Here is a 15662-nt window from a genome sequence, read left to right on the forward strand (position 1 = left end):
GAGAATCTTCCTTCCTGGACTTCCCTGCTCCATTTCTCAAGGACCTTGACAGAAGTGATGCCATTTTGATTCTGACAACTCTCACACAAGTGAGGTAAATATAATTATCCAATTTCTCAGTAATTATAATTAGATACATACACACACACACACACACACACACACACACACACACACATTTTCTTTTTAGTAGATGAGGAAATGGTTATGACCAAGCAATGAAGGAATTCTAAGTCTCAGGGCTTGTCACTGAAGGAGCAGGACTTGGCCCAGTCCTCTGCTTCCAAGCTCCTATTTTTCCCACCATATCTTGCTGCCTGAATGCTCAGGGAGCGTTGGCTCCACTTCTCTTGCCATTTGGAGTTTGATTAAAAACAAAATGCGGACCACGTTATCACAAGTGCTTTCAGTACACATTTATTGCAGAGCCACAAGCATGACAACCATCTTGTCAACATAACCATATTTCCTAGCTGAGCAGGAGATCACCATTCCCAAGTGCATTTTCCAAGGAAACGGAGGCTTGTCTGGAAGCCCTGCACTGTGAGTGATGACTAGAACCCCTATTCTGAACTAGGAGTTCTAAACCATTAAACATTTAATTACCACTTTGGCAAAGCAATGCACATTACCATTTCCACAATGTAACAGCACAGAGATTTTAAATGCATCTTTATTTTTCAGAATCTTCAGTATTCACAATGTGTAAAACGAAGCAGCATTTTAAATAAAACACTATGCCAAAACACAGTTTCTTAAAAAGTCCCGAGTGAAAGGAAGAAAAATTGCACATGAATAATATTTATCAGTGCTTACAGTTGACATTAACCATAGTTTTCTAAAAGGATAAAAATACTCAAGACTTCAACATTTCCTTACAAAAGTATAGTTGGCCATAAAATAAAAATCTATAAAACCCCAATATTACAAAAGTAAAATGCAAAAAAAAAAATATTAAAATGTAATACAATCTTTACATGGTAAGAATTATTTAAAAACACACAGGACACTTCATAGGTTGTAATGTGCTGCAGTTGGGGGTGAGGGACTCATCACACATCCACACTCTGGCCTACCCTCCTGAATAGATCTACCAGGTGGCAGAGCCGGTGCCCACTGGTCCCCAGCATCTAGTTTCCACATGGACAGGATTTGAACTCCCTCCACGCACCCTTATATGCTGCACCATCTCTGCAGGGTGCAGAAAGTTTGCCCAGGCACATGGGATGTCACAGGAGGGGGAGCCCCTGCCTCCAAGGAGCCTGCATATAACCTTTATCTGCATCTTGGTGTTGCCATTTAAAAATCAGGTCCTGGAGCTGGGAGGCATCTCAAGAGATGAGCCCCATCCTCTGGGACAGTCCTGACCCTTTCTCTTGCTTTGATCTCCAGAGGCAGGGGGTCCATGGCAGCCTACTGGAGTACTATTTCATAGTGGCAATCAGAAGTTCCTCTGCTGCAATCTCAGCTGAAAGTCATTTCCAGGACTGACCCAGATCCCCAAAGGAAAGGACTCTATTCTTCCAAACTGAAAAGGAGATAAGGGCTTCAGCACAGCCTGGGCCTGGCAGAAGAGGTTTGGGGAGGAGTGAACTGGAATGAGATTCTAGGCGTCAAGAAGGCCAAGGCCGGGGATGGGGAAGGTGGAGCCAGTTAGGCATGGTTGGGGGTAGTGGCTGCTGGACAGTCTCCAGTTCCCTGCAGCTGCTTCCTCTTCCTCCACCTATAGGCTGGCCCTGCCTACCTTTCTGCTCTGTGACGTAGTGCAGACCTTGAAAGCCAGATGACAAATGGCATAAGAAGACTAGGCCAAGTACTTCTCAACTTGAAAATAGAGGGAGAACAACAGAGCACTTGGGCTTTTGGACAGTGATTTTGGCTGGACAGGCTTTTTGACTCATTTCTGGGCGTGTGACTGAGAGGGTGGAGGCAGACGGAAAGGTCTGAATGGAGGAAGAGATGGTAACTTTACTTGCATCGAATCCCCTTGGACTAGCCAAGATGACTTTGCATCTGAGAACTGCTATGCAAAGTAGTTCCTCTGGCAGAGTGCATGGAAGACAACCAAGCGATATGGAAGGCATGCCTTCATTTACAGAACATTGCTTTGGAGGGAGATTTGTGAAAGTTACAGATCTTGAACAAAATACAGCTTCCCTTGGGCAGCGGTGGATGTCTAGATCCATGCTGCTTTCGCAGAGCAGAATAGGACCTTCCCCTGTGCCAGTCAGGGCATCTGGGAGAACAGGGTTCCCAGATGGCTGGTTTTACCTTCTGGAATCCCCACATTCTTGGAGCCAGCTGCTCACATTTAAGTGAGGGAAGGAAGTGTGAAATGTGGAGGCTGTTCCCCACTCTTCCTTTGGAGGGTTCTTTATACTGATTTGTTCTGTTTGTCTTGTCTCCCCTCTGCCACTCTTTCGGGACCCCTCCCTCCCACTGCCATTCTTAGAAAGCAACTACTTCTAAGGGCAAAAAGGAATGGCTCTGGAACAGATGACCTGGAGGTTGAAGCATCTCCATCCCTTGAGAGTTGAAAAAAACAGTTGGCCAGACACGCTGCAGGCAGGATGAGCTTGGAGGCAGGAGGCCAGGCCAGATGACTCAGTGTGAATGAGCTGATTTCTGGCTCTGCTTTCCAGAACCTGCTTCTACCACAACTCCATACCTCCAAACCTCCTCTTCTACCTCAGTTTGGCAGTTGTATTAACAAACAGGTCTACAGGGCTATTTTATTTTTGGTGGTGCTGGGAATTGAACTCAGGGCCTGTGTATGCTAAGTACTTGTTCTACCACTGAGTGACACCCCCAGTCCTCAGGGCGGGTTTATAGTTCAATAACTCATCTCCTGTGGTCTCATGGATCTCCTTACATGGTTCCAACCTCTCCCTTGCTAGGCTCTTCTTCTGGCCTAATCTCAGGCCTGAATGAATACTGGCAGGTCTGAAATCGTTGAAAGTTTGTTGGTTTTCCCTAAAAACCTTTCCACTTACTTTCAAGCCATCAAAACAGATTTTTCTGCCTTTCCCTTCAAAGTTTGTCCACGGTTATTTTTTACTCAATGAAGGCCACACATAAGTGTACACTGATTAGGGATAAGCATGAAATATGTTTCTCTCTCTCTCTCTTTTTTTTTTTTTTTTGTACTGGGGATTTAACTCAGGGGTACTCAACCACTGAGCCACATCCCCAGCCCTATTTTGTATTTTATTTAGAGACAGAGTCTCACTGAGTTGCTTAGTGCCTTGCTGTTACTGAGGCTGCCTTTGAACTCATGATCCTTCTGTCCAGCCTCCCAAGCTGCTGAGATTACAGGTGTGCACCACCACATCTGGCCTAGCACAAATTTTTAATGGCTCATGAAAACAGGATTTAGAATATATTCTCTCAAGAGAGTAAGACTCCACATACAGAAACTAAGACAGCATAGATATGAGTTACAAAAGATTCCAACAGCCCTTTTGGGGTGATTGCTGGCTTTTAGTTATATTTTTATGAATAGGCTCAATGGAGTGCAAATCTGAGGGCCAAGGTGACCTCTTATTTGTATCTTCATCCTCAGTGTCTAGCCCAGTGGCCAGCATAGAGCAGGAGCCCAAAGTATATTGATTGAATTACTGGATACAGATTTCTCCATCCTGCTTCTTTTCCTTCTTCTTTTAAAAATCTTTATATGATCTGCTTCACCCAGTATTTGATATTGGCTATGATGAAATCCATGCCTGATTTTATTCTATAATGTTGTTATGTTCAAATTATAAAGCAGAAGGAAAAGGATCATATTCTGCTTTAAGATGAAAGGTACAGTTTGTGTAAGAAAATTAAAAGTCAAAAAAATTTTCAGAATCTAGATAACAAAAATTGGTAAAGGAATATTGATAAAGTATGACTGAGTAGGAAAGGGAATCAGCATCTGGTTCAAGATAGTCACCTTTCCCCCAACTAGACAGGCAGCAGAAAATGGATAGAATAACAGTCTCAAGGAGTTTCCATACCTTCCTAGCCCACAAGGAATAGGGGTTTGTAGAAGTTCCTAGTTTGTTTGAAAAGATAATGTCTAAACTGGGAGAACTAGTAGAAAAGTATCGAATTCACATGGTTTTCTGCTTTCAGCTGTGTGCGACTAACAGATATAGATCACAGAACTATAAAACTCTTTAGCCCAAAGGAGAATCCACTCTGACCCTGAGAGAGGCACACAAGTCCACAGAGAATAGTCCACTTAACCAGGACAAAGGCCAGACCTCCTACTTCCCAGGTGGTCTTCTTTGGGTTCATTGCTCTGTGTTAGAGTTGCAGTGAAGCTGCATGTACTACACCTGCAGGTAGATCACATCTTAACGTGCTTGCTCCTCTGCCCTCACCCAGGAAGGTGTTTGCATAGCTCTGCTGGAAGAATCTGGCCGTGTAGAGACGACATTGTTGCATCTCACAGTTGTTTGGTACCATAACTCTAGATAATAAGTTCAAGAATCAGTCTTGCTCTCTGACCTGATGGCTTGATTTCTACAGTTGCAAATCCAGGCCACCTCACAATGAATCAAATCAGACTACAGGATAGGTGTCTGACTCTGGTGAGCAAATGCAGTACTCCCACCTGGCTCCCAGAATGTTTTCAACATCAGATGACAGCTTTTCTCTTATTGCACTTGATAAATTTAATAAATCCTGCATTTCATATATAAAGTCCTACGGGAAAATAAACAGCACCTGAAGCTTATCTCCTACCACAGACACTGAAAAAGACATTTTTTTCTTGTTGAAAAGTATGCAGCATAATATTTCATGTGTTCATGTGATGCGGGGCGGGGGGCTGCTGCACAAATGGAACATGAAAGCACTGGGAAGCTCTTTAGTCTTACAGACTGCAGGTGCTTTGGTCATTTTCTAACACTGAAATAAGCATGGACTGGAATTTCTAAACTGGAAGAAACCTAGGGGAACCTCATTATTCTATTCTCCCCTTATTTTAGAGATGTTCATAAGTGAGAAATGACTTCACCAGGCCTGGGATAAGAGCCAGGCCCTCGGGCTCCTAGGCCAGTGCTCACTCTTTGTGCCCTCTCTAGTTTAGTCCATGAGGAAATTGTGGGGCCAGCTCTCTTCCCTGCTGTTGGTAACTCAGATAACCTAGTTCACACAGCTCGCTTCCAAGCATATTCAGAAATAGAGAGAAATGACCAGAAAGGAGAAAGCTGGATGGGCAAAAGAACAGGAAAGAAAGAAGTGACCAAATGAAGCTAAATTATTGTTCTGCTATCTTTCATCAGTTCTGCAGATTGCTTCAAAAGTAGGGTGGCCACAAAAATATTAAGAATTACCAGAATCTCTATTTAAAAATATATGACAAGACACAAACTTATTCTCTCAACCTTCTGTTCTCTACAATATTGCAAGAGTCAAGAAAACCCTGTCAAGAAACTCTATTTGGATTCTGGGGAGGGTCATGCTTTGCTTTTTTTTTTCTCTCTCTCACAGCACAAGAACTTTACTTGAAGGTATAAGAATAGAAACGATATTTCCAATACAAATACAGAAGTGTGTATTGTATAAGAAAACAGGATAATGCATACTGGAATTCACTTTTAAACTTCAGCGTATGATAGAACTTGATGGTACAGAGCCAGGTGTGTGAAGTGTCTATATTAACTACTGCTCTCCTTGAGAGTCATCTGGAGGGGTCTCAGAAACTCCTGCTTCTGCCCATAAAGTTTATGCTGGCATGGTCCAAGAAATAGTTCCCTAAATGACTTTATTTAAAATGTCCTCTAGGAGAATTCATGATGACTGTCTAGAGAGAAGAACCAGTGAGACAGCACGTGCTTATGTAGAGGTGGACTTTGCTCTCTGTTCCTGTCTTGGCTATTTCATAGTTGTTATACATTCATGCATGCCTTGCGTAATTTAAAAAACTTGAAAAGATGTGAGAGAAAATTAAAAGGATTAATTCTGGCTAATACATTGATCATTTATGGAAAGAATGTTGGTCTAGGAGTTGGGGGCTCTGCTAAAACCCAGCTGTATCATTTAACATAAAAGGCTCTCTGTCTATCCTTTTATAAAACATGCTGGTTGGATTAGATCATTTCTTTCATTCTATATTCCTGGTAAGTAAATAAGAAGAAAGCTAATATAAATTAGATAAGCCTAAATTAAATACTCTACTAATTTAAAATAATTTTCTAACATTAGGGTGAACATGAAGTATTTATAAGTTAGCCTTGCCAATTTGTTAAAGACTGTGAGATATCCTTTATAAATTAGGAGAGCTTGCAGGGCATCCTAAGAGTGCTGCAATGTTTGGGTAGATTTTCTGGCAACCCCTTCAGGGTTCTGAGACTTACAGTGCACTAAGTCCAACACATTTAGAGCTAAAATGATTTGATGTGTCTTAGTATTTTATCAAAGTTGCTAAAAATCAATTTCATGCTTTCTTTCATTTTTTAGCTAGGTTTTAAATTTTTTAAGTTAAATCTTGTTCAATGAACAGAACAGCTAGGGCCGAGATAACTTCTGCTCTTTTAGAGAGAGGGCAGAGATGGAAGGCTATTGTTTGAGGTCTACCAGGTTCTAAGGCACATAAAGCAATTAGCTCATCTTTTAAAAAATGCAATAAATAATAACTACACACTGTCCAAGACCTTTGCAATTCCCATTTCAGGGAAATATTCTAATTTACAAGACTTAGCTGTGAGAACTGTTTAATCTTTTCCCTGGATTCACTTAGGTTTTGCTTATGCCAGTGTCCTGTTCAGGGGAGAGAAGCCCAGATGTGTGGCCTTGCTTTCCGCAGGAGTCTGGGGAGGGTTGGGGGTGAAGGTCTGTGCTAGAACATCAGGGTAAGGAAGACAGAATTCTGGGCCAAAGTTGAATTCAGATTCACACAAGTTCTGGAAACTGAGGTACCTCAGAAAACTGTATGGTGAGAAGAGGCTGCTGTTGTTTCAGTTCTGACCAAGAAAGAGCTTAAACTGGAGAGACTGAGAAACATGTAATTGTCCTCTCTGCTCCCAGCCTCCCTCACTCCCAGCTCCGGGCCAGAGGTGACGCCTGGAGGGTCTCCTCACAGCCTGGTTTTCATTCCTAGAGCCTCTCCTAAGTCTGAGGCTCCAGTGGAACAAGGAGGACTCTGAGCAAGAATGGGAGCTCGGGACAGCTGAGAGGTGGGTGAGCAGACACTGGCCTCTGCTGAGCACAGGGCCCCAGGCCTGCTCTTAAAGCAGCACCCCAAGTGAACTTCCACTCTTCTAGGATGGTCTCACCCTTTCCCCTGAGTAGTGCTTATCTTTTTTTTTTTTTTTTTTTTTAAGAGAGAGAGAGAGAGAATTTTTTAATACTTATTATTTAGTTTTTGGCGGACACAACATCTTTGTTTGTATATGGTGCTGAGGATTGAACCCAGCGCCCCGCGCATGCCAGGCGAGCGAGCTACTGCTTGAGCCACATCCCCAGCCCCAGTGCTTATCTTTTCTTACGGACTAGCAAAACTGCTTGATGGTAATAGAAATAAACTTTGTCTTATCCCCTTCTATTCAATAATTCCAAATTAATGTGGAATTGTACTCTTTTCTGTATTTATAAGTCTGATCAAGTAATCTGTTTCTCTAAGGTGACATTATATTGTTTTCTTCATGTCTTTCTTTTCGCAGTATAGGGGATCTATCCCGGGGCCTTGTGTGTGCGAGGTAAGTGCTCTTACTATGGGAAAGAATGCAGGTCTAGAGTTGGGGAGTTCCCCATATCACAGCTTCTGTACTTGCCTGGTGATATGGTATGATCATAGTAATTCCTGTACTTATTATTTCAGGGACAAAATTAATGTGATTCTTAACCTAAATTGAAAACAAATTTGCTATACATTTTTATTCGATCTTGAGTTTAAAATGAAGCTTGTGTTCAGGCAGATTGCAAGACAAATGCCTGGATTTTAGTACAAATAAGAGTTAAAAAAAACTAATTAAAAGATAAGTAGATGGGGATTTAATCTTTTCAACTTAAAATCCCTTAGCTTGGATCCTTCATTAGAGAAGCTTCATAAAAACAAGCTGTAAACATTCTCAATAATTAAACATGAATATATGATCCATGATAAAACCTGGCCCTGAGGCCATATGTTTAAATATACAAAATTACATGTGCACTTGATTCCCTCTTGTTGTTTTAATAGCTCCATCTTCCAGTGAAATGCACTTGTGTAATTATCTTATTGCTTTACCTCTACCATGGATCATATTAAAAACTGCTTCTTCCCATAAACTGTGAAGTATTAATTGATAAGCCACAGGGAACTTATACTATAACATGTCCTTACCAATTAATAATGCTGTTAGCTGGGTTTATGAGGACTGAATTATTCATCAGAATCTTTCATACAATGTCACTGCAAGTTAAGACTTAAGAGATGTTAGAGCACCTACAGAATAATGATTTATTTATAAATTTTACTTATAATCTCACTTGTAAATCAGTGATCACCTCAATTTAGTTCCTGAACTTTTCGTACTCGATAATGACAATTCATTCATAAGCCCCATCAATTTTGAACACAGAAGAATATTCATGAACCCATGAAATGGTCTAAATTAACCTTCCAATTTGTGAGGTAAGGAAGAGAAACTATTTTGGGAATAAAAATGTGGGTCTTAGTTCTTCCTTTCTATTACACGGGGTACTTCCTCTCCACAGTTTCTCTATCTGTGGATTTAACCCACCAAAGATAAAACATTTTTGAAAAAAAATTGTACTGTACTAAAAACAGATAAAGTTATTATTCCTTAATAACAACACAGTGTAACAACTATTTACATGGTGTTTACATTGTGTAGGTAGATGATTTAAAGTATAGGGGAGGATTTAAATCAGTTATCTGCAAGTACTAATACATTTTATACAAAGGATTTTGATCTCTGAGGATTTTGATATCTGTGTATGGGGGGTTGTCCTGGAACCAATCTTCCATGGATATTGGGGGATAACTGTAACTAATACTTTGGCAAGATACTTTATCTTTCTAGGATCATTTCTGTAAATTCTAAAATGAGGGCTTGGATTAGTGGAGGGTTAAGATTTCTTCGAGTTAAAAGACTTCTTTTGGGTTCTACAATGTATGTTCAAAAAGTACAAAGATAATAGCTAGTCTATTTTGATGCAGACTAGGAATAAAAACCAAAAAAATATGATTTGCAATGTTCAGATAAATAACATATGGTCCTCTCCCTACACACAAGCCTTTGGTTTTCTTCCTATCAGGCCTGGCAGATGAAATTTTGATCATTTAAAACAGCTGCAGTTTGTGATTAGAACAATGATCAACTGGAGGGGTAAGCCGACCTGGAGGGGACCGGCAGACTCGGCTCCCTGCACCTAGGCCAAAGAACAGTCAGTGCCTGGTCCAAAGCAAGAACTGTTAATCACTGGCCACTTGGGATGTCTTCCAGCTAATCAGTTACTGAGGTATGTATCATTTTGTATGTGGTATTCTGTACTTTGCTAAAAGTAGAATGAACTATTAATTAAAATGTTTTGTCAGAAGTCTCATTATACAGGATTTGATATAGCATAGTCCTTAAACACAATAGTGTGACTAAACCCCATACTCCATGCTTCTTTCCTGCTTTCTAAATGGAAAGGGGTGGTGGTTATTTAGCATCCGGGTCATGGCCTACTAATATCCTTAATGCCGACTTTCAATCATCTTCAAGAATTCTAACTTCACTTTATTTCATTTTTATTTAAGAAGGATAAGAGAGTCAATTGGAACCAAGACTAGCTTTCACAGGATTTCTTCTCTTTCCCAAGTTCCTTTGGTTCTTGATGCTAAGTGAGCAGGTGGTTAGAAAGGGAGATGATTCAGGGCTGGGGTTGTAGCTCAGTGATAGAGCGCTCACCTAGCATGGTAAAGCACCAGGTTTGATCCTCGGCACCACATAAAAATCAAATAAAGGTTATAAAATTTTTTTTAAAAAAGGGAAATGAGTCAAAGGTGAATGAAGGATGTTCATTTCGAGGGTTTTCTTATTTTCCTACTTTCACAATCAGAGTCTTGGAAGACACCAGGCAGTCCTAGAATCCTCCTCCAGGCCTGAGGTGAGTTAATGCATAGTCTTGAGCTTGCTAAGAGGGCAGGGCGAAGCATTTGAGGTGCTTGTGGAGTGTGATGGTATGCACACATGCCCTGACAAGCAGGAGTGAGGGCTGCCAGCTTCCTTAACCACGCTTCCCCACCCTACTGACACGGGACTGGTTTACACTTTCCAGAAAGACAAGTACAATACACACTTAGCTGAAAATGGTGTGACAATTTCAAGTGAGGGGAAAGAAGGGAGCTGGAGGAAGCAGAGAGTAATAAAGGTAGTGTTATTCTTGACTTTGGGGGAAGTGTTTGTTTTTTCTGTGTGAGGGGAATCGTGTAAATGTTAAACATTTGAGTTAGCATGCTACCACCACAGCGGATTTTATGTCATAGTGAAATCATGTCTGAGAGCTGTCCAATGAGTTACTGCTATTTAAAAAAAAAAATCTACCATTCATAGAAAAAAAATAGGTACTGGCAAAATGCTGCCCTCTCAAATATACTGACTTCATACAGAATTGAATATTTACAACCTGAACTGAAACACAAGGGTGTGATTCAGAAATCACTCAACAGACTGGAAAATTTTGATGTTAGAAATTGTTCTTTTCAGGGTCATTTAATAAAATCTAATCCTGGTTAAATAACAGTTGGCGCTGAACTTTACTGCTTATGCCGCCACATGTAGGTTGAAGACACACATGCTCTGTGTGGTTGGTCATTTTGCTTTTAACAAAGTGCTCAGCCATAACGGAACCACACTCTTCATACAATAGCTACTGCAACCCTACCAAGCAGTTAGTCACCCTTACTGTAGATGTTCAAGGGCCTCGCAGATGAAACTGTACTCAGAGAAACAAGGATGAGTTGAGATGGAGACAGAGTGCTTGTGCTTTGAAGTCCCTGGAAAGCACTTGATCCCCATGATACGGATGGCCAAAGGCTTCTGACCTGATTAAAAATGAGGAGTCATATAAGAAATGGCTTTATTAGAAAAAACATGTAGTGTACACGTGGCTAATTTCTATTATCGATATACTGTTGGCTATTTTGTCATTAAAATCTGATACAGGGCTTAAACTTCTTTAGAAGTTAGTGGCATTTCTTCCTATTCTGTCATGTGACCTCAGGAGGCGTTATCTTCATGTGATAGATGCCTTCTTTTCTTTTCATAATTACAGTTTATCAGTAGTTTAGCACTGGCACAAAACACAGAGGGAATTCCTTAGGTAGTGCTGAATGTGTAAGACGTCACTCTTCCAACCCCAGAATTGGGCACAGGTATGCCACTTGTAGAGTTTTAAAATCCCCTATTACCACTCAAGTCCCACATTATTATTACCTAGTAGTAGTTAAATTAATGCAATAATCTGTAACTAACAAAACCTCTGAATGAAGTTTCTTTCTTCTCCTTTTTTCCTGTTAGATGTGCAATTCCAAGCAAATCTGCAGTGTGCAGTATTGATTTGCAGTCTCCATTCAAACTCCCTCGAGTCTGTGCTATTAAACTGAGACAACCACATCAAGATAAAGTCTGTCATAGGATTCCCTGAAGCACAGAATGAGGAGGAGACTGAGCAAACACGACCCGGGAAGGCACCAGTTGAACCAAGACAACTCTGTAAGACAAAAATGTGCAGTTTTAAGCATTCATGTAGCACTAGCAGATCACCACCTACATGGTGGTAGGAATCTGCTATGCATTCAAAAGCACACACTTATAATAAATGTACCCTGGAAGGCTTAGAAACTGGCTTTCAATAAACAATGATGATCTGGAGACTCAGTGATGTGTGTAATATAGGGCTTTCATGGGGGAATATTTTAAATCAATATTGGTAATAACTTTTCATCAATTTGTCCATCTTGACTTGGGTTGTAAATCAATCCACTCCAAAGAAAAAAATGATTGCCTTTAAGTGTTAGTTTGTTAATTTTTTAAAATAGTTTTAGTTGTTAATGAACTTTATTTTATTTATTTATATGTGGTGCTGAGAATTGAACCCAGTGCCTCACACATGCTAGGCGAGTGCTCTACCACTGAGCCACAACCCCAGCCCTGTTAATTGTTTTTTAAGTACCCCCTATCACCATCACTCTTGTCCTTGTTTAGAAATGTCTGAATTAAAAAGACAAATAGGAAAATCACCTGAATTTCAGGATAACACTTTTATATTTTGGGAGTTTCTGCAGAGAAATGCATATAGAAATATGTATAGAAATACACATGTATATGAACCTTTGCAAGTAACCAAAAAGAAAAAGAAATATGTTTCCCCTGTTCATTTTCATGTATTCCTATATGTATTTCTCTGCAGAAATATTAAGTATTAATCACTGAAAAATAGATTAGGAAATATATGGAAACATAAAAACTCAAAAAAGAAAAGATCAATCATAGTTCTCCCCCTAGAGAGACCACTGTTAGCATTTTGGTTTATTTCTTTCTAGTTGTCCCTTCTACTAGAATGGTTATTATGTATGATGTCAATTATTGGAAAACCTACAGAAGTTATTTAAACAGGCAATTCTACCATTACCCGACTTAATGGTATCAAGGATCTGCTTCCTCAAAAATGCTCTTAGGAATTCAGGACTAACAGAACAATTTGGGGCCCCCTCGCCTAACACATTCTGCCCAACTATGGCTGCCCCTGGCTGCTTCTGAGAGCTCCAGGGACCCTTGAGTATCAGCATCTGTTCAGCTTCTGCTATCCCAACACCACATGCCCATCAATCACAAGGCTTTGAAGTGAGCAGCTCCTTCGTGATAAAGAGATTATTGTTGGAGACACTTCTCTAGATTAATATCCATTTATCATATCTAATGAAAATGAATAGGAGAAATATATTTCTTTTTCTTTTTCTTTTTTGGTCACTTGCATAGGATTATCTTTTGCTTTGTATTTCTACCGAATGCTAACACTCTTAATCTTCAAAATCATCCTAAAGATTTCCACACTGCTGCTTTAGTTTAATCCATAATTCATATGGCCTAAAAGAGCAATTTATGCTCAGGAATGGAAATCAGAAAACCAACCAATAAAGGGTAGCAATAGTTCCCCTCCCCCCGACAAAAGCATCCATCTCATCTCTCAGTTACTACATTAAGAAAAGAAAAAAAAGTTGGGCATGTTATTCTATAGTGTGAAACAAGATGTATGTTTTAATGGCATTTTTATACAAAGCTGTTTCCTGTGCTTTACTTGGATTGCATATAACTTAAATACTTTGAAAAGCTGTGACCTCTGGGATCTTGTCTTTATTCTGATATTCCTTGAAATGACACACTAGACCTTTGTTTGCTTTTATATTAACCATATAACTTGGATTTCTGATGATGTAGTAAAAAAATGAAAAAAAAGCAGTAAAATATAGACAAAAGCATATTGTCTGTATTCATAGTAAGAAAGGACCCTGATTTCAAGGCTGCATTTTAAGCAACAATTCAAAGAAAGTATGATACTAACACCATGGTCTATGATCGATAAATCTTAGCGATCATAATTTATGAAGCCAAAGCAACACAAAGGTGGCAACCATCAACTTGTCGTTGCTCTTCTTCCATTGAGGAATTTGTCAAACTGCCAAAGCAGTCTGTTTATTTCATCAGAGTTGTAAAATTACCCCTTCTACCTGGGTCAGATGAAATCTCTAAAATGCCTCATAATTGCTCTTTAATATCACAGTTTGTTGATTGGTTTCTACTGTGTGCTCCTCTCTGAAAGGCAAATCCACCTTTCAGTAAATCACTTGTCTCAACCAACTGCAAGTGTTCTTTGAAATTACTTGCCTTTTCAGAAAGCAGAAGGTCAGAGACAGGGAAACAGCTACATTTTCCCACTGAAAACCATTTACAGAAACCACAGTTTACGTGTTCTAATAAGCAGGAAATGGCTTGCTTAAAAATTTAATTTGGCTTAACATTTGCAGAGTCAATCACTGTCCTTTCTGAGCTCAATGTCACAGGACATAACTGAATCAACAGACTCCTGCTCCACTGAAGTGCTCCTATCCCTCCTTTTGTCTGGGAGCAGCTCACTGGCATTCCCTCCCTCTGCTGCTCCCTGAAGGAAAGCCAAATCCACACCCAAAGGCGGGAACACACAACTCATCCCCGCCTTTGTTGGTTCCCTGTCATCCACCATACCACAGTTGGCCCTCTCTTGGTCAGTCGGCAGTTAGGCACCACCCGTCCCTCAGTGCGGTGGTGGACTCTGCTAGTGGCCGTGCTTGGTAGGGTCGGAACTCATTAAGATTTTGCTCATCTTCTTACCTCTTCCTTCTAGAAGCACTGTCATACTCTTCACCTTGTCTTCCCTCAGTGAGGTCACACTTTCCACTTAGACCACCTGCAAGTGCTTGGTTTCCAGTTACCACCCTCCTTTTCTTTCATGATGACTTAACAAAAACATCTCCATTTAAACCCAGGGTGAGCAGTCAGCTGACACCTCTATATTCCAGCTTAAAAGCCTGCTTTCTTGGTGCCAATTAATTACTCACTTGTTCTTACCACCTCCACACTGCACCACTGTACTTCTTGGACATAAAATTACTTCGCACTACTCCACATCTGTTGAACCTGACCTTTGTTCTCCTGGTAACCATTAGACAATGTCTCCCACCTCAGCCAGGCCCCTAAGTCTTTTAGGTAATGGTGCAACCTCAAAATCAAAGTAAGCCACTTCAAAATCTTTATATTTTTAGACAGAAATTGATGCAAAGCTTATAAAAAAATACCAGATAACACAAACCACAGAATATAAAACAGAATACATTTCAGAGCACATAACGGACATAACAGCATTTGCAAATTGATTTTGTATATGAAGTTATTAGAAAAAAGCATCACTATGCTGTCTCAATTCACTGAGATTTTCAAAGCAAACATTGTAGGAAGCAACTCAGTTTTACAAATATGTTGATATTAGGGATAAAGATGAAGTAACTTTTTTTTTTTTTTGAAAGTGACCTTCAAAAATCCAAGTCAGAAAAACTCTAGGAAACTTCTGACATGGATTCAGGTACCCAAAGGAGAACTGAAATAGAATATGCAGATACTGGGACTTGGGGCTCCAAATAAACCAGTGACTTTGGTATAGGAGCCTAAGCCTGAGTAACGATTGCCCTCGATGACAGCAATGACCCTAATCTTGCAACAAGTCGCCAGTGGAAACTACCTTGCTAAGTGAGGCATTCAAATGGATCATTTTGGGGATAGCTGCATAGTCCTGAAAAATTATCTGAATCAGTCACCCCAGATAGCACTCCGTGGGTAGGGAAAAAATCCTAGTCAGGAAGCTTAGTAGTACCTTGAGAAGTGACCAAAAGCACTACAGATTTTTATGAATAAAAAAATCAGGACTTCTTCCCAGGCATGGTGTTGTGCACCTGTAGTCCCACAGTACTCAGGAGGCTGAGGTAGGAGGGTTGCTTGGGCCTAGGAGATTGAGTATAGTCTGGGCAACATAGTGAGACCCTGTCTCTTAAAACTACAAGAACAAAACAAAACACCAAGACCTTCTTAAAAGAAAAGAAATAAAGAAAAAAACAAAAAAACAACAACAAAAAAACCAACCAGGCCTTGTAA

The 15662-nt window shown here is 40.2% G+C and overlaps 1 protein-coding gene across 1 annotated transcript in view; it reads right to left on the bottom strand.

Annotated features, from left to right (window-relative positions):
• Positions 1-391: 391 nt before the first annotated feature.
• Slc49a4 (solute carrier family 49 member 4) overlaps positions 392-15662 on the bottom strand; it is a 119432-nt gene continuing 104161 nt past the window's right edge. Inside the window, exon 9 of the mRNA XM_076867166.2 lies at positions 392-11691. Coding sequence (XP_076723281.1) covers positions 11576-11691 — 116 coding nt within the window. The 3' untranslated portion in view covers positions 392-11575. The remainder of the gene's footprint in view (positions 11692-15662) is intronic.

Source organism: Callospermophilus lateralis, chromosome 10 (assembly GCF_048772815.1).
Source record: "Callospermophilus lateralis isolate mCalLat2 chromosome 10, mCalLat2.hap1, whole genome shotgun sequence".
Classification (NCBI taxonomy): domain Eukaryota; kingdom Metazoa; phylum Chordata; class Mammalia; order Rodentia; family Sciuridae; genus Callospermophilus; species Callospermophilus lateralis.